The following is an 18,998-nucleotide window of genomic DNA, read 5'->3' on the forward strand; positions in this document are numbered from 1 at the left end:
TAAAATATAAATTCAGAGAAGACTATTTATTGGTACTGTCTCTAGAACAAGTGATGGACTGATGACAGACATAATGAAGACTGCCACCTTGAAAGCTTGGAATGTGCAGGCGTAAAAGACTGTCTCCCTCTGATGCCTTCAGATTTCATTTTCTCACAGCTTTTATTTTCTCTCATGTGTACACACTAAATTGCCTCTTGCTGGGATTTGCTCTTCTCTCATTTGGAGAGTGTCAATGTAACTTGCAAGATTTCTCATCTAATAAATGAGAAATTCAGCACTCTTTGATATGATTCAAGTACAGTAACTACTATTGGGACAGTTGTCATTCTATATGGCTGCAACTATGGCTGTGTTCAGCGTCATTACTTTGTCACAATCACTCAAATACCAGTCAACGAATCAATCAATCAATCAATCAATCACTGATTACATGTAGCTATCTTTTGGCCAAAAACTGAAACAGGCTCATTTAGTGCTATAGGATGTTTTGATTCCTTACCTCATCCATACTAGTGTAGCTGGTGAAATATTAGATTACTTACACCATCAACCAGGTTTCTATCTCTATATTTTTTATAACATGCTGTAGCTTGCAGTAATGACTATTGTTCATAAGTTGCCCCTAGATGCCAACTTTAAGCATTTAGAGTTATTATGATATTGTTATTTTACTTTACTAATAGAGCTATTTACTGCTGATTACTGACTAACATTCAGCACTATTGGTGATGTATTATGTGTAACTGGATATAAATGTATATAAAATCAGCTGGTTTGAGATTATCGTTATACATATTGAGAAACAATGTGCAGTAACTCAGCCAAACTGGTTTGCTGAAAGTTGCTTCAGTTTTGCTGGTATTACAACATCGGAAACTTTCCATACCTGAGGCTGAATATGGATGAATACAGGCTTAGATGATCCTTAACTCTAAAAAGTACTGGGTTAAATTCAACCCAGTTAGAGTGTGATTAATTGTCTGAAAAGTTACAATGCATGGTGTGTCCTATTTTTTTTTATAAAATAGGATGTGCAGGTTTAATTTACAATAAATAATCTACTATTGAATACACAAAGCTCTAAGTTGATAGTGACTTTACTTACAGTCTGAAGTCAGCATAAAGTATAGTATATTATTTATATATATATATATATATATATATATATATATATATATATATATATATATATATACATGTATATATAGTATATATATAGATATTTAAGCCCACTTAAAACCTGTACTAGCCTTGCATAATACTTTATTATGAGTTATGTTTTTATAAACACTGGAGTACAATTTGAGAAACCAAAGATATGTTATAGTGCACTATAAATTATAAACAGATACACTGTATGGTCAAAACTATGTAGACACCCTTTCTAATTATTGAGTTCAGTGTTTCAGCCACACCCACCCTGCTAACAGGTGCATAAAATAGCCATGCATTCTCCATAGACATTGGTAGTAGAATGGATCACACAGAAGAGCTCAGTTACTTTAAACGTGGCATTGTCATAGGATGCCACCTTTGCTACAAGTCAGTTCTTGAAATTTCTGCCCTGCTAGATCTGCTCTGGACAACTGTAAGTGCTATTATTGTGAATTTGAAGCTTCTAGGAGCAACAACACCTCATCCATGAAGTCACTGACTGCTGAAGCACATATCATGTAAAAATTGCCTTTGCTCTGTTGCATCACTCACTACAGAGTTCCAAACTGCCCCTGGAAGCAACATCAGCACCAGAGCTGTGTGTCAGGAGCTTCATGAAATACATTTCTGTGGCCGAACAGCTGCACACAAGCCTAAGCTCTCTATGCACAATGCCAAGTGTCAGCTGGAGTGGTGTAAAGCACACTGCCACTGGACTCTAGAGCAGTGGAAACATGTTCTCTAGAGTGATGAATCACGCTTCACTATTTTGCAGTCTGATGGATGAATCTGGGTTTGGTGGATGACAGGGGAACACTACCTACCAGAATGCATAGTGCCAAGAGTAAAATTAGGTTTAGTAGTGGCAATGGTCTGGTGCTGTTTTTCAGCGTTTGGGCTAGGCCCCTTAATTCCAGTGAAGAGTAATGTTAATGCTACAGCATACAAAGGCATTTTACACATTTGTATGCTTCCACCTTTGTAGCAACTGTTTGGGGAAGGCCCCTCCCTGTTCCAGCATGACTGTGACCATGTGCACAAAGCGAGTTTCAATTCTTTTGTTTTTGCTATACACTGAAGACATTTGAGTTTGAGATCAAAAAATGAATATAAGATGATAGATCAGAATTTCTCCTTTCATTTCTTGATATTTACATCTAGATATGTTAAACAACTTAGAACATGGTACCTTTTGAACCTATATTTCATGTGATCAAAAATATGCAGAACATGTGACTGACAGGTGCTTCTTGTTGCCCAGGTGTGTCCTGTTAGATTGATTGTGTAAACAATTAATAGCTCTGAATGTCTACTGTTGGATTGAGCCCAGAGTTTCGCCTTTGAAGACTGCATTTGTTGTTAAATTGGATAAACCAATATGAAGACCAGAGAGCTGTCTATGGGAGAAAAGCAAGGAAGCTGAGAAAAGGGGGAAATCATCAGAGCCATTGCACAAGCATTGGTCATAACCAATACAACAATTTGGAATGTTCTGAATAAGAAAGAAACCACTGTACTAACAGCCAGACATTGAACATGTCAGCCAAGGAAAACAACAGCAGTTGATGACAGAAACATTGTGAGAGCTGTGAATAAAACCCCAAAAACAACAGTCAGTGACAGGGCAGGGGTGAAGATATCACAATCCACAAAAAAGACTTTGAGAATAGAAATATAGAGGCCATACCACAAGATGCAAATTACTTATCAGAAGTAAGAATCAGAAGGCCAGATTGGAATTCTCAAAGAAATACAGAGATGAGCCACAAAAATTCTGGAACCAAGATTAACCTCTAACAAAGTGATGTAAAGGCCAAAGTGTGGAGAAAGAAAGGATCTGCTCATGATCCAAAACATATGAGCTCATCGTTAAAGCACAGTGGAGGTAGTGTAATGGCTTGGATTGCATGTCTTCCTCTGGAATGGGCTCACTAATCTTTACTGCTGATGTAACTCATGATGGTAACAGCAGAATGAATTCAGAAGTCTACAGAAACATTATACTTTAACCCAATTGAGCATGCATTTCAGCTCCTGAAGGTGAGACTGACTTTTTTTGGAAACTCCCCAAAAACAACAACAACTGAAAGAAGCTGTGATACAAGCTGAGAAAAGAAGTATGCAACAGTTTGGTGATGTCAGTGGTTGGCTGGCTTGATGCAGTTTTTGCAAGCAAGGGATATGCAACCAAATATTAAGTGTTATTTACTTTAAATTACTTTAAAACTATGAGTTCCTATACTTTTGCTCACCTAAAAATTGTTTTACACATCTAGATGTAAATATCAGGAAGTGACATTGTCTCATATTCATCTTTTGATCTCAAACCCAAATGTCTTCACTGTATAGACAGAACAAAAGAACTGGCCTTGCTGTTCCAATACTTTCGGAGGGGACTGTATTTGTTTTTACAAACAGTTATAACATGACCTAACCTAAGAGGTTAGATAAAAATGCATAATGGTTACTAGATATATACTACATTTAATTATAACTGCTTATGGATGTTTACACAAGCCTATGCCAAACCATAATGAGGTATTATGTACTGTATGCTATGTAACCTCATAAATGCATTTTGAATGCATTACAAGCACATAATTCATAGAAATTTTTTTTTTTTTGCCTCCGCTACTAGGTGATGAAGGCATTATTTTTTTGTGTTGTCCATCTGTCTGCCCTTCTGTCATTCTGTCCAGGCATCCATCTGTCTGTCTGTCCATCCTAGTCCTACTTGTTTAAGCCTATGTTATGAAATGTGGCTGCAGTGTCAGCTTATACATTTTCAAAGCTATTGCATCATTTTGGACAAATGAATGGGAGTTTGCTTTCTTTCTGTGTCTGGTCGTATTGCGCTAGACGTAGGGCCAGGTGCAGTAAGCTTTTTCTCCTGTTTTAGATGTAGTTATACCACATTGTGCCTACAAAACCTTGATATATCTACACAACTGGCATGCAAGCCTAAATGCAATCTCAGCACAATGCTTGTGAACATGGTGTAAGAACTATTTAGGGACGATATATCTATGTATGTCTCTCTTATCTCTCTCTCTTTATATATATGTATACACACACACGAAACATTAAAACCACTGACAGGTGAAGTGAATAACATTGATTATCTTGTTTCAGTGGCACCTGTCAAGGGATGGGATGTATTAGGCAGCAAGTGTGCAGTCAGTTCTTGAAGTTGATGTGTTGGAAGCAGGAAAATCGGCAAGCGTAAGGATCTGCGTGACTTTGACAAATTGTGATAGCTAGATGACTGGGTCAGAGCATCTTCAAAACGTCAGGTCTTGTGGGGGTGGTCCCGGTATGCAGTGGTTAGTACCTACCAAAAGATAGGACAACCAGTGAACCGGTGACAGGGTCATGGGCGCCCAAGGCCCATTGATGCACATGGGGGAGTGAAGGTTAGCCTGTCTGGTTTGATCCCACAGAAGAGGTACTGTAGCATAAATTGCTGAAAAAAGTGAAAGGTGGCAGAACACACAGTGCATCACAGCTTGCTGCGTATGGGGCTGTGTAGCCACAGACCAGTCAGACTGCCCATGCTGACCCCTGTCCACCTCCGAACGTATAATGGGCACGTGAGCATCAGAATTGGACCATAGAGCAATGGAAGAAGGTGGCCTGGTCTGATGAATCATGTTTTCTTTACATCGTGTGGATGGCCAGGTGCCAGGTCCTGGCATTCATGTGGATGTTACTTTGACATGTACCACCTACCTAAACACTGTTGCAGACCATCTACACCCTTTCACTACACTCCCTAATGGCAGTGGCCTCTTTCAGCAGGATAATGCGCTTTGCCACATTGTAAAATTGTTCAGAAATAGTTTGAGGAACATGACAAAGAGTTCAGAGTGTTGACTTGGCCTCCAAATTCCCCAGATCTCAATCCAGTCTAGCATCTTTGAGATGTGCTGGACAAACGAGTCCGATCCATGGAGGCCCCACCTTGCAATTTATAGGACTTAAAGGATCTGCTGCTAACATCTTGGTGCTAGATACCACAGCACACCTTTAGAGGTCGTGTGGAGTCCGTGCCTCAATGGGTCAGAGCTGTTTCAGTGACACAAGGGGGACCTACACAATATTAGGCAGGTGGTTTTTATGTTAATTACATAATATATATAATACTTAAAAACATTTTTGTTTAGTGCTGCTCAGGGAGTAATGCCATCCCTCCCACCAAGAAAGCATGGCCAATTTTGCTCTCTTGGACCCCCTGCCACTGAAAGCTGTGGCTCTCCTTAAGATCCCCAACAATAGGTCAAATCTTTTGAAGCATTTGGGAGCCTAAAGCTACTTGTTTTAATACTGCTTGTCTATTAGAGTGCTTTTGTCACATAGATCAGGCAACCCTGGTCAGTTTGCCTCACATGTTAAAAAAAATCACACATTAAACGGGACTTTTGTAATTTTGTAAATGTTATAGAAGCTGCCACTCAACCACAAAAAAGGGAAAACAGTTTAATTACAAAGGTTTATACAGAGGTATTATTCTGTACACAGTCAAATTTTCATTTAAATCAATTTATAATAAATTGATATATTAGCCATATTAATGCTTACACACTGTTTAGTATGAATCTTTATTTAATAAGATCTTAATTTATGAGCACATCATCTTTTTGACTGCTCTATGGTTGACCATTTCTACCAGCATTTTGGTGCTTCACAAATTGTGCTTCACACAGTGTGCATTTAGTAAGTGGTTCCAGGCCTGGTTTGCGTGATGAGCTACAGCATTGTTACTTTCAGATGCAATGTATTTTTTGGCCACATCAAGTTGTGTCTTGAGCTGCGATTATCTAGCCCATAGTGTTTTCAAATCCGTGATGATATTGCATTTCTGTCAGAGTGCTTCCCTTTTTTGAGCCTAAAAGGATTTTCTGTGGATAATGGCAGCTTCACTGTGAATCAGTAGTTAGATTAATCCTCTTTAACAAATCCTTGGTTTGCTTTTGTGAAAAGAAACTGAAAACGTGATACCAACAAGTGGCTAATACATTAACTGCTTTTAAAACATGCTGTGATACAAGGCTGTAAAACAATTCTTTGCAAACATTTTACCCTCTGCAACTAGAAATAGATGATTTATATACACTACAGAGATGTAAGGTTATAAACTGCCAGATTATCATATGTATATGCATGTTTAAACCTCGAAATAGACTTGAAATTTTCCACTCTTTCAAAATTTTATATAAAACTAATGCATTAATAATTTATGCTAACAGGTGAGTGTTTTAGTCCATGTAGAAATCTATGCCACTGTGGAATATGTGCAGGAAGATACATTTTTGATTTAATATTGATTTAATGAGCTATGTTAGGTCGGTAAATGAACTTAGTGCCACCATTGCTAATGATACATTAAAAAAGACTGACAAAAACAAATGACAGGCAACCTTCCTCAAATGCAAATACAATACACAATATAAATTGTGTAATTTTTTTTGTGAGCACACAACATAGATTGTGTATCTAAAATACAGTTGTGTATTGATTTACTGCTAATGTGTTCAGGAACATAAAACAGATGTATATGCTAAAAAAAAACTGGTATACCACAACAGTCATAATTAGGCAAAAGACAAGCAAGCATTCATTTGACCTAAAATGGAAAAAGTCTTTTGATGTATACATGTAATCAGTCCTGCTGCATTGCTGAAATGTCCTTTTTATTAAGTAAAACTAGTCCATTGCTCACTATTTTTAATATCTGCATATCAGGTGAAATTGCACTAAGAAACCTAATCATGTAATTGCACCAAATTAAAAGACTATAATGTGATCTTCCTCCTTTTCATAAATATAGATATAACATATAGACATGTGCAAAATTCCTCCAAAATCCCTGATATCAAATTATTGTGGTCTTCTTAAAATTTCACTGCTTATTATACACTAAGACCAAAGGTAAAAAATATTTTGTCAATTGAATTCAGGGTTTATCAAACCTTTACTTTTGCATATAAGGTGGAATTTCTGTCAAAATCTTCTGTGCATGCTTTAAAAAAAATCTTAATGAATTGGAAATATGATGTGGCCAACAAGGTCATGGCCAGAGCTGAAAGCAAACCTAAGCAGCCCAAGGTCCACTCTTTTATTTAGAAAGAAGCACCATAGCCTCAGTCGAAAGCCTCTACACCCTCCAGATGGTCTGGGATAGGAAGGCCTGTTAGGACTGTAAGACATTTGTTCCAGACATTAAATACAGGACAAACAGGCTGGGTGAAGGTGATATGGAAGGTGTGGAGGTGCTGAGAGCTCACGGCATCATAGAAAGCCAGAGAGCCTGCATCGTAGTCCAGGAGCACGCCGACTCGTCTCAGGTGTGGTGAGGGGTCAATGGCCATCTCTTTGCTGTTGTGGCGCACCACCCAGGAATTGTTGCAACGGCACAGCACCCAAGACAAAGGGTTCTTCCCAATCCACTCATGCTTGGGTGCTGACTTATAGGCTATGCCCACAGCATACCTGCGACAAAAAAAGTCCATTTGTGAAGTCAGGTCAGTTTTATTTACTCCATAACCATATGCTATATTATATAATTATTTATTATATAAGTTAGAAGTAGTAATAGTTCCATGTATTACACACAATCTACAGAGAAACAAGACATTTGGGACATCAGCTGTGAAGTTTAATAGGAACTTTAATAGTAACACCTGTACACCTGCTCATTCATGCAATTATCCAATTAGCCAATGTGGCAGTGGCACAGTGCATAAAATCATGCAGATAGAGGTCAAGCTTGACTTAATGTTCACATCAAACATAAGAATGGGGGAAAATGTGAACTCTGTGACTTTGACCATTGCCGGGTTTTTGGTGCCAGATGGGCTCGTTTGAGTATTACAGAACCTGCTGATCTGGGATTTTCTGCTGATCTGGTGATATGCTGATCTGGGACACAAAAAGTCTCGAGAGTTTACACAGAATGGTGTGAAAAACAAAATAACTGGCAGTTCGGTGGGTAGAAATGCCTTGTTGATGAGAGAGGGCAGAAGAGAAGGGCCAGACTGTTTTAAGCTCAATATACTCAAATAACCACTCTTTTTACAACTGTGGTGACCAGAAAATACATATAATTCATTAATTTAAACTAATAGTTTGGTGACAGGCGTGGATTCCGCTGCTGTCAATCAAGAACAGGAATCTGAGGCTACAGTGGGCACGGGCTCAATGAAACTGAACAGTTGAAGATTTTAAAAACATAATAGTCTTCAGCTACCATCTATTCTCCTAAACCTTTTGATCTGTAGGGTTAATTTGTAGTTACAACATCATGATCTAAATTAGAAACTTGAAACTTAGCTGAATTCCTCTAAGGAACAGAAAAATAAGGTTCGGTCCTTCATATGTTTGTTTATGTTTGTTTATCTGTTGCGCTTCATAATCATTTGGTCAATGTCAAGTGACGTCCATATTATTAGCATTCACACCAACGCATTGCAATCATACATATCAGGCCTGGCCCACAAGACATTACTCAAATGAAAATCACTATAATTGCACACATTTATCACACTGGCCGTGTGTATTATGTAACAGGCATCCAACATAATTACCACTTCAATTTACAAAGCAACTATTATTCACTAGTGAAAAATGAAAATGCAAGTCAGCAAAGTTCAAAGCCCTTGTAAAAGTGTAACAAAACTGTTACTTAGACACATTCATAACTAATTTAATGGCATACAAATGTTAATGCTATCTTGTTACAATTACAGAATTAAAAATATAAACTGCTTCTTACTTCTGAACAAGCCATGCTATGACCTGCTCATAAAGCTGCACTTTGGCTTTGTGTGTACTTTTATAAACTTTCAGTTCAATTAAATTAGGTTTTGTTTATATGGCGCTTTTAAGAATAGACACTGTCACAAGGAAGCGTTGCCAAAAAAAAACTTGCATTACATAAACCTTGCAATCTTGATTTTGAGATTAAGAGTTAATAGGACATCCATCGCTAAGTAATAAGAAAAAAACTAAATTGACTAACCAGGTGCTCCCTCCAATTAGAGCCTCCCAATAATGGCGGCCACTGTCGATGTACACGTTTCCTATAACGCCGTAGCTGCTTTGGCTGCTGAAGCGCTCCTGTCCGTGGCTCTTCTTTGAGGATATCTCATCACGCTCCACCGTCAGGTTGTCATGGGATACTTTTAGCTTTCTGTGTGCAGACTTTGGGTCAAGCTTAAATGGCTGACCTGGGGAATGAACAACACAACATATAACAAGATATCTTATATATCGCAGAGGTTGATGTGATAGATAGGGTGCCAGGGTTGCAATGCACTCCTGGTGTGCCACCAATAGAAATTAATTCAATTTATCTAATGGTTAAAATAAATAAATAATTAAAAACATAATTATATTACAGAGATTATACATGGTTGGGTTCAGTGGATGGAAGAAAAAGAACTTTGTGTTCTGTTCTGTGTTCAATTCTGCACGCTTAGCCATCCGAAATTTAACAAATGTGTTTGTTTATGCCAACAGACCATGGACAAATGCCAACTATTTCAAAAATACTGTATCTTTACTGTTAACTTCAAAAAATGTGAATGATTTAAAGTATTTAATGTATTTAATGTTGTATTTAAAAAACAACCCAACAAGTGCTGTTTCTAAAAAGCTTGAGGCAGTCACACAAATGTCGACAACAATCGCAAACATCACAAGGGAATGAAGCAGGGCCAGCTGATATAAAAGAGCTAACAGGGCTAAGCCCCCTGTCTTTCAAAGATAAAAAATACATCAGTATAAGATTTCATTCTTACCTTCTACATCAGATTATTTGCTTTTAACTATTTTAAAGGTGGATTTTATGTGCAACAGCACAGAGTGGTATGAAGAAGCAAGTCTGATTACTTTCTAGCTTAGACTGTGGATTCATGCAGAAGTGACAGTTGTGCCAGGTGATTACACAGAGTAAAATGGCCCCTAGATTTTTATCTTCTTTTGCGCTGATGTTTTTCAGCCCATTTCACCGAGACATCTGTAACACTTCATCAGCAGTGAGAATGTGCATGTGAAATACAGTCGCAGGTGTAACGTAAACATGGTGCATTATTTACTCAATCAGCCTTTTCTCCCCAAAATCCTTTTGGAAGAAAAACTAGAAGTTTAACTACACACACATTGTCAAATTACAAAATTACACAATACAAATTACAAAATTATTGACAGTGATTCTGAGCCCAGTGATGGTATCGGTCCTGGACATACTGGGGCCAATAGTGACCAAAAGAATATCTGGAAGTGTAGATATGTGCTTTAATTCCCATCTAAGTCATCCCTCTCCCATTTATCTATCCGTCTGCTCCAGCTCAGGCTCTTCCCCAAGGCCCTTGCATCTAGGGCCAGTGAAAGGGCTACACCAATAGTACAAATATCAATCAAAAACATTTGTAATCATTTTTCTTCATAGAGCCAAATCTGCCTGGTAAAGTCTGCCTTCTCTCTCCTGGTAACTCAGTAGCATTTTTTTTCTTTCTATGTCCCTTCACTGAAATCGTAGTGGAAGTGCTCTACAAGTCACCTAGTGCTCATGGTCATGGTTTGGGGATTTAACACTATAGTTAGTATGTATGCATAGAAAAGTTACCCTATGTTGCCATGGAATAGTTCCATAATTCTTTTGTTCTGATGCACTTTCACGCGTAATCAAAGTTCACCTGACCACAATGCCGATAAACACTGCTGAGAACACTTACAGCATATAGATAGGATTCAACTTCCCGTCTATTGCAATGTCAATGCTAGGTTTAATTCCAGTGGTGTGGAAATTAATGCAAGGCGTCCTGACTACGTAGAACTTTTCACAAATTCTTAGACTGAAGTTTACTCTCAAACTCTCACAATGTGCTCTTGTTTTTTCCTTTCTCCTTTGTCTTGTTACTTCCCTGAGTGTATTCACATGTTCCTCATTTTCCCCTTCATTAGTTTGTGCATTTATACCCTCTTGTGTGTCTGTATGCAAGTGTTCTCTGTGTGAGACTTTTGTTTGATTGTTTGTTAAATCCATCTCATCCATTTCATGGCTGTTTGTCCAGTTTCGCATTGCATGAAAATAGATTCTATGCACCTGGCTGTCCTGCTGCTAAAAAAGTACTGAGTGATGTGAATTGTAAAAGGCAGGTTTAGTCCCTGTTACATTTCCCCCATCTCTTATTTGTACTCAAATCTGTGCACACATACCTATCATTAAGGGAATCAACAAGAATGCGAAGGAGTTACTTATCTTTTCCTGTTTTCTTAAATATTGTGTCTGTTTCTGATAATTGGGATTAAGATAATAGATATTGGGTATTTTAAAATAAATTTCCAACTATAATATAAATGCAAAAGATACAGCCTGGGTTAATGGGACATCTGGTTTTTAAATATTGAAGAGTACATAAAGGATAAGCTGATGCTGTGTATGCATACTCAGTGTTCTACTTAAAATGTGTAAGACACCAATATTTGAAATTTATTTCTTATATATATATATATATATATATGCAACTGATAAACTGTTACGCATGTCATAAAACTACTGATTATTAAAATATAGCTTGGGTGTACTAGTATCATTCTAGTACCCTAGAAGTATTAATAATTATAATAATTAAGACTAGGACCTATTCTAGTTGTAATAATTCAAGAACACTGGACTTGTATACAGTATGTCGATGTGAACAAACAGCGATTTATCACAGTATTACACAAGCCCAGTAAATTTACTTGTCTTTCAATATTGATTCTTTGAAGTCATTTCTAACACCAAAAAGACACTGTGCATGGTCTTACTGTTGGTTTTGAGTGTTCCAGGCTCACTGCTGCGACTTCCTGCCTGATTAATGGCCTTGACAATGAAGATGTACTTGGTGCCACTCTGCAGGCCGTGAACGGTGTAGTGGTTCTGCTTGATGTTGGGCACAATCATCCAGCTGTCAGCAGAGTTGCAGAGACCTGGATAGGGAAGTGAGATATGTTTCACTGTTCATATTACATAACCTAACACACACTAAGTACACTCATTTCTGATCCTCTAGACCAAGTGTCACAATCAAGGTGGAAACTTGCAAAAAATAATATTGAATATACTCTGAAAAAAGGAAATGATGAACCACAAAGTCGTGAAGATACAATTACGTGTGAGTTCTTCTTAAATCTCTTTCTTACCATTACACTGTTTTTGATATTTTAAAAAATATAGTTTATTTGAGGAGTTGCAAAACGCTATTCATTTTTACTAGTCAACCAGTAGAATTAAAAAATGCAGTGGACTAGTTGATTAGTTGTCTTTTCCATAGTGAAGCAAAAAATAAAGCGAAATATATATATACATATATGTAACATAATATGCAGCTGAATGTAGAATTTAATTTAATCTAATCAGAAATATTAAATATTTAGACTGAAATTTCTAGAGAAAGCTGTAATAAAGCTTTGTAATAGAATCCACTCCTCTCTCCAGATTAAAGTAAGGGTGTAATGAACAGTGATAATGCAGATGCTGCTCCAGTAATTCTGACAATGTTAAGCATTGATCCTATTTTTGAGATTCAGTTCATTCAGACTTGGTATTCATGGCACTGTTATTATTATTAGATATGAATCAAATATCTACATTGTTTGGAAAGACATGTTGCATTATGATGCCATGCTCTTTAGTTATAGTGCTTATATATATTTCAAGAATCTCATGTCTTACTTACTGACAATGTTTGACTGGCCAGTAAAGATGGTGTACTGAAGCTCATAAGAAACTACAGAGAACTCATCATCAGATGTCCAGTGCACAGTTATGGTGTCATAGGATGCCGTACACAGCTCCTCTCGGATACCTGGAGGACTGGGTGCTGGAAAAATAATAATAATGAAATAACCCAACAACAACAACAACAAAGAGGATTTTGCTTAATCGTTATGACACATTTTAAAACTTTACAAGGAGAGAAGCAACATAAGATGAAATATGCACATTTTTCTATGAAAAAATGAAAAACTCATTTATGCCACAATGACGATATTTGAGTTATTTTGACCTGACAGTAACAGGTTGAAATGATTGGTCTTTTAAGTATGAAACAAAAATGTGATTTTGCTTCCAGTGATAGAATTAAATTAATTATACCTCCATTAGCTTGAGTTTTACCCAAAATAATCTATAAACCGGGAGCACTTTGTCATCACACATAAAAGCGTCATTTAATCATTTGGACATTTATTAACTTTGAGTGTCTGAAGACTGATGATCCTTAATTGAGTCTCACTACTTGCTCTCCACTTGTTCTCCTCTGATTGCCCTTAAGGTGTATAGTGTGTATTTTATGAAGGAACTGCAACTCATTTGGCTTAAAAGCCATGCTACTCTCTTCCTTGTCATGTTCACTTTACTGTAGCACATCATTACTACTGCGACTGATTTTTAAGCATCCAGTGCCTACAGATTTCTTGTGACTGGCTTAGTGAGCTCTTTGTCTGAACAAGGAACTGAATATAACAGAAATAACAGAAGAGTAAAAGACTGGAGCATTCTTATCTGTGGTGTAAATTATGAATGTGTGATTTTACCTCATGATGAGAGTCATCTAATTAGGGCTGCAAACAATTATTTTTATAATCAAATAATCTGTCAACTTTTTTTGGATAATCAACTCATCTATTGATTATTTTTGTTGAAATCGATAATAACAAATTTGAAAATAATCAGATTTTTGTTGTTGTTTTTATTTTGCTATCCAAATGGTAGTAAATCAATAGCCTCCACATACACATTGCCTTACCATTAAAAGCAGGTTAAACCTAAGCCTAATTAAAATATTAAGCTAGTATTTCATTTATTGACCTTCTTTCATCGCAGATTTATCAGGCAGCTTTGATTACATAATATCGTCAAATTGTATAGCAGGAACTTTGGAGTGTTTTTTTTTTTTTTTTCAATATTTGTGCATCATCAGTTGTTGCAAGATGTCTCTGCTTTGTGTAAACTGTATTTGAACATGCTTTATTTTTAGAATTAAAAAACTCCTATAGTTTTTTAACATTTAAGTTATTACCATCTTTTACTGCTCTCGCACTGCCATCACTGTTAAGTTCAATCTGTGCCATATATGCTGCAGAACTTCTTTGGTTCTAGACAGTTGCATCGTTACTGAGATTAAATGGGATATACCAGTGGTCAGAAATGAAGATCACAGAGCAAAGGGAAAAAGCGCACAGCCAGTGTGACTGCTATTTAGTTATAGCGTTCAGACATTTTAGTTATTTATTCCAAAAAGAAGAGAGCACAGCTCACCCTATTGTTTTCTATCAGTCATGCTTTCAAGGGTTCACCTGAAGTTCAAATGAAACTGGCGCTAGTCTGCTTTTTTCCTCACATTTGCTGATTTGTTATAATGTAAACTAAACCCCTTTTTCCAGCTCCTGACTTGTTAAAATTTAAACGGGCAGCCTTATGTTGCAAGTGTAATCAGTCGGTTTGTGTTCATTAAAAAGAAAGCAAAAAAAAAAAAAAAACACTAGAATGGCCAAGACAGTCACAGTAAGTTTTTCTTTATTTCAACTATTTTCCCCATTTTATAGAGAATATGGAATTATAATGACAAAGTGACTCAGCAGCCACTTTCATGGGAACAGCTGTACATCTGGACATTCATGCAATTATCTAATCAGCCAATCATGTGGCAGCAACACAATGCAAAAAACAAAAAACAAAAACATGCAAATACAGGTCAAGAGCTTCAGTTAATGTTCACATCTAACATCAGAATGGGGGAAAATGTGATCTCTTTGGCCATGGCATGGTTAATGGTGCCAGATGGGCTGGTTTGATTATTGAAACTGGGCAGCTGAATATCGGAAAAAGACCAGGTGACCTTTTTTCCAATCTTCACAGGTGAACCTATGCCCACCTAAACCTATGTCTAGCCTATGTAGCCTAAAATTCCAGTTCTTGGCTGACAGGACTGAAGTCTGATGTGGTCTGATCCACCTCAAGGTTTGACATGTTGTATGTTTTGAAATGCTGCTCATGACGGTTGTAAAAGTGATTACTTGAGATTCTGTACTGCCATTCTCCTCAGACATCTCTCATCAGCAAGCCATTTCCACCTACATAACAGACACTTACTGGATGTTTCTTTTTGTTTTTCACACCATTCTGTATAAACTCTAGAGACTGTCATGTATGAAAATCCCAGGAGATTAGCAGTTTCTGAGATATTCAAACTTGTCTGTCTGGCACCAGCACAATGCCCCTGTCAGAGTCACTGAGATCTCATTTTCCACCATTCTGATATAGGATGTGGATTTTAACTGAAGCTCTTGACCAATATCTGCAAGATATAAGCATTGCACTTCTTCAACATGATTGCCAAGTGCATGCAGGTGGTCCTATAGAGTGGCCGGTGAGTGTGGATAATTTATGCCGTAACGATACATGTGCAATTACCTGTGAGGTAATCAAGACTTTCTAGCATCTTCTTCTCTCTGGTAAAATCCAATGCGAAGGTGTCAAATGTGTCTGTCAGATTAATCTCAGGTATCAGGACCTGAGAGGATGCCGTAGCCATGGAGACTCTGAAATAGCAGAAGGATCAGTGTACCTGGTGTTATTTATCTGTAATATAATTTCTGAATGTTGGTGGCATTCTTGTTGATATACTGTTCATGTCAAAAATCTCCCTCTTGAATTTTTGCTCACCGCTCTGAGATGCTCTTGGCAGTCTGGAGGAAGCGAGCATGGTCGGTTTCTTTCAGCGTCTGGTCTGCTTGAGTTATGAGAGCAGATGAGCGCTCTATGCACTGCTTGCAGTTGGCAATTTGTTGTGCTAGTTTACGCAGTCGAACCGTCTACAGACAGAAAGTGTTACTTATTCCAGTAATTACCTAATGTTATGAAAAATCTGTAGGAATTATAATGAGTGAGAGAAATTTCATTGGATTACAAATAAAAGAAGTATTTGCAATAGTGAGACTATTGTATTACAGTACGATGTAATTCTAATGTAATACAGTAATATATTGTGATGTATAGTTATTTGTGGAATTAAGTGAATGTCTAAGATTAATTAATCTTGCAGTCAAGTGAGTAGTATTCTGTAGTACCATATGTGGGCAAGTTTACTTAAATGTAGGATGTCTTATGTACTAATTAACATTTAATATACAGAGATATTTAGGTCATGAGGTTAACTTGCTAATTAACTTGCCTTGCCCTCTTTGATTTTGGCACCAATAATCTGTCTCCTCTCCTGAATTATGCTGATCAAGATGTCGCATTCTTCCATCAGCTTTCCTTCCTGTCGTGATGCATTCACCTAATAAAAACACATACCCAGAAATGTATTTTGGGCAAAACACAGCACTACTCAGCCAAAAAATGTCACTTACATCATACTGTAGCATACACGTCTAAGAATAATTCTTTTAGTTATCTACACTTGCAATTACACTATAATAAAATGATGAGGGGAAAACAAACTCTAAAAGCTCTAAGAAATCAGTCTTTCTGAGTAAAGTGATAGATTACTCTGTAGTAAGTGTGTGAAGAAATGTGGAGTATTTTCCTGTTCAAACTTGTCAAACAAATATAATGGGACACATTTTTTTGTTTTCAGTGACCTCTCTTGAGAGAAATACATATCAATAATGCCACATTAAATAATTTTTAAAATCCTATGCAGTATATTATTATTTAATTATGCAGTATATTAGTCAGAATATAATACTACATAGTTATATAATAAAATAGTACAAAACAATACTTTTGTTTATTTTTCAAGATAAGGAAATAAATAAAGCTTTCTTAATGTATCCAATATTACATGAATTCACCCATACAGATTATGCTTCTGTATAGTTTTTTCTCCTAAGATGAAAAAAAAATAGTGTGAGAGAAAAAGCCTAGTTTCCAGTATGTGTATTCAAATTTACATTATATAATAAAATTTAGTTGAAATTAGTTAAGTAGTTGACATTCTCATAGACAGTGCTTCCTTATACAAAAGCATTTCTTAGGTTTTAATTTTATCTAATTTTAGAAACAGTAAAAAATTAATAACTCATCTGGGAACACCTAAATCATGTGAAACCTACAATGTCTTTTTTTTTTTTTTAAAACTACATGTCTTCATGGGGTGTAAAAATGATGTGGTGAGATATGAAAGGGGTGATTGTTAAAGGTTTGTAAGACCTTGGAGGTGTAATAGCCTCTCTCTGGGCCTTTTTTTTTTTTTTTACTGTGTAAAAGAACTTATTCAGTCATGGTTCAGTTCTGTCAGCACACTAATTAAGCTCCTTGACCTTTGAACACTACCATCAACAGTTTCACCTTAGAGTGCTTTTTTGCTGAGCTGTGTTCATTTTTTCCCAAGTCTTTCACAGAAACTTTCTGTCTTGTGGTTACTAATGAGAACCAAAACCTTTAAACAACTCCAGGGGGGAGTAAAATGGTTTGTTAAATAAATATTGAAATACTGTGATAGTCTGATTTGCAAATAGGAGTTATAAAGTACTGCTTTATAAAACACTCTCTCTATTTGTACATTGTAATCACTAATTTGTCCCTAGTTCATTTTAACTGTTTGCTTGTCCCATTGACCCAAGCCATCTAATTAGATTTTAGAGCAAGATTGAGTTTCCTGTTTTTAAGACACACACACACACACACACACACATATATAGGAAAAAGCTCAATGCTATGAGAGAGAGAGAGTCTGAGAGAGAGAGATGTAGGTCATCACTAAGCCTTAGTGTGGTTAATGTGATGAAATGGTGCTCGACAGAGCCAGAAGTGATTTGTTTAACCTTGAGGAGATACGGCTTGACAAAAGGCCACTTTGAAAGGCAGACAGAAAGCCACAGAAAGTGGTAGGTTGCTTTTTTGTTGTAAAATATTTAAAGACAGCATCTAAATGCACATCTCCTGTCTATGTGATATTTCTTACCATAAAACTTTAAGCACTTCCTGGTATGTTGGCCAGATTTGTGAGATTATTATCTTGGGCCAATTATAAAGCAGCAGTAAGCAATAACAAGAAATAAGCTGCTTAGAGGCAAGCCAAAAATGTCTTCACTCCATTCCATCTTGAAAGGTTTCAACCTCACTTATTACTCCTTTGCTAACTATCAACCCAGGCAGGGTGAAGGCTAACACGTGCTTTCTCTGAGATACATGAAGCCAGCCAACCACACCTTTTTGAGCTGCTTCTCATCCAGCGTCACAGGGCATTGTAACACACTCAGAGGAAAGCACTATCTACCCTCTTCCACATACATGAGCTCACAGATGCCCATAATTGGCTAGTGTCGCTGTGACTGACAGGAGAAAGAGAGTATGCTGTCCCAACTAGATAGCATGGCCAATTTTGCCAGTTTTTTTTTTCCCAGGCACTGATGCCTGTGGCATTGTGGGGATTTAATGCACATGATTCTTTTAGCTGTAGAGCATTTCAGGGAGCACTTAGACAAGTATGGTCCAGCATGATGTGAATTTAGTTTAGAGGTGGATTTGACATGATATCATTTCACTTTACATTGAAAATTACTGTTATAATTGATATTGAGAGATGTCTATCAAACTATTCAACATATTTGATCAATATGCCCAAGAAGCACTTTCATATTTATAGCAAAGCATTCGCAAAAAAAACAGAATTGAGATATTATATTAAGTGTTCACTGAACTCTGAAGTATCATAGCTTTCTGTGAGTGTTCTTATTATTTATTAAAAAACTTTTGAACTTATAGCAAACATTTGTCGCATTCACTCCAAACAGACCTACGAATGTACAGGATTTCAGTTTACATACAAGGAAATTACACTACT

General features: G+C 36.8%; 1 protein-coding gene across 6 annotated transcripts in view; it reads right to left on the bottom strand.

The window, feature by feature from the left end:
- Positions 1-1,236: 1,236 nt before the first annotated feature.
- mid1 (midline 1) overlaps positions 1,237-18,998 on the bottom strand; it is a 54,390-nt gene continuing 36,628 nt past the window's right edge. For all 6 annotated transcript variants that reach the window (XM_026932157.3, XM_026932159.3, XM_026932158.3 and 3 more), the window contains exons 4-10: positions 16,380-16,487; positions 15,872-16,020; positions 15,620-15,747; positions 12,882-13,025; positions 11,971-12,132; positions 9,176-9,383; positions 1,237-7,647 (exon numbers count right to left, since the gene is read on the bottom strand). In XM_026932157.3, coding sequence (XP_026787958.1) covers positions 7,299-7,647; positions 9,176-9,383; positions 11,971-12,132; positions 12,882-13,025; positions 15,620-15,747; positions 15,872-16,020; positions 16,380-16,487 — 1,248 coding nt within the window. In that variant the 3' untranslated portion in view covers positions 1,237-7,298. The remainder of the gene's footprint in view (positions 7,648-9,175; positions 9,384-11,970; positions 12,133-12,881; positions 13,026-15,619; positions 15,748-15,871; positions 16,021-16,379; positions 16,488-18,998) is intronic.

Source organism: Pangasianodon hypophthalmus, chromosome 26, assembly GCF_027358585.1.
Source record: "Pangasianodon hypophthalmus isolate fPanHyp1 chromosome 26, fPanHyp1.pri, whole genome shotgun sequence".
In the NCBI taxonomy this organism is placed as follows: Eukaryota; Metazoa; Chordata; class Actinopteri; order Siluriformes; family Pangasiidae; genus Pangasianodon; species Pangasianodon hypophthalmus.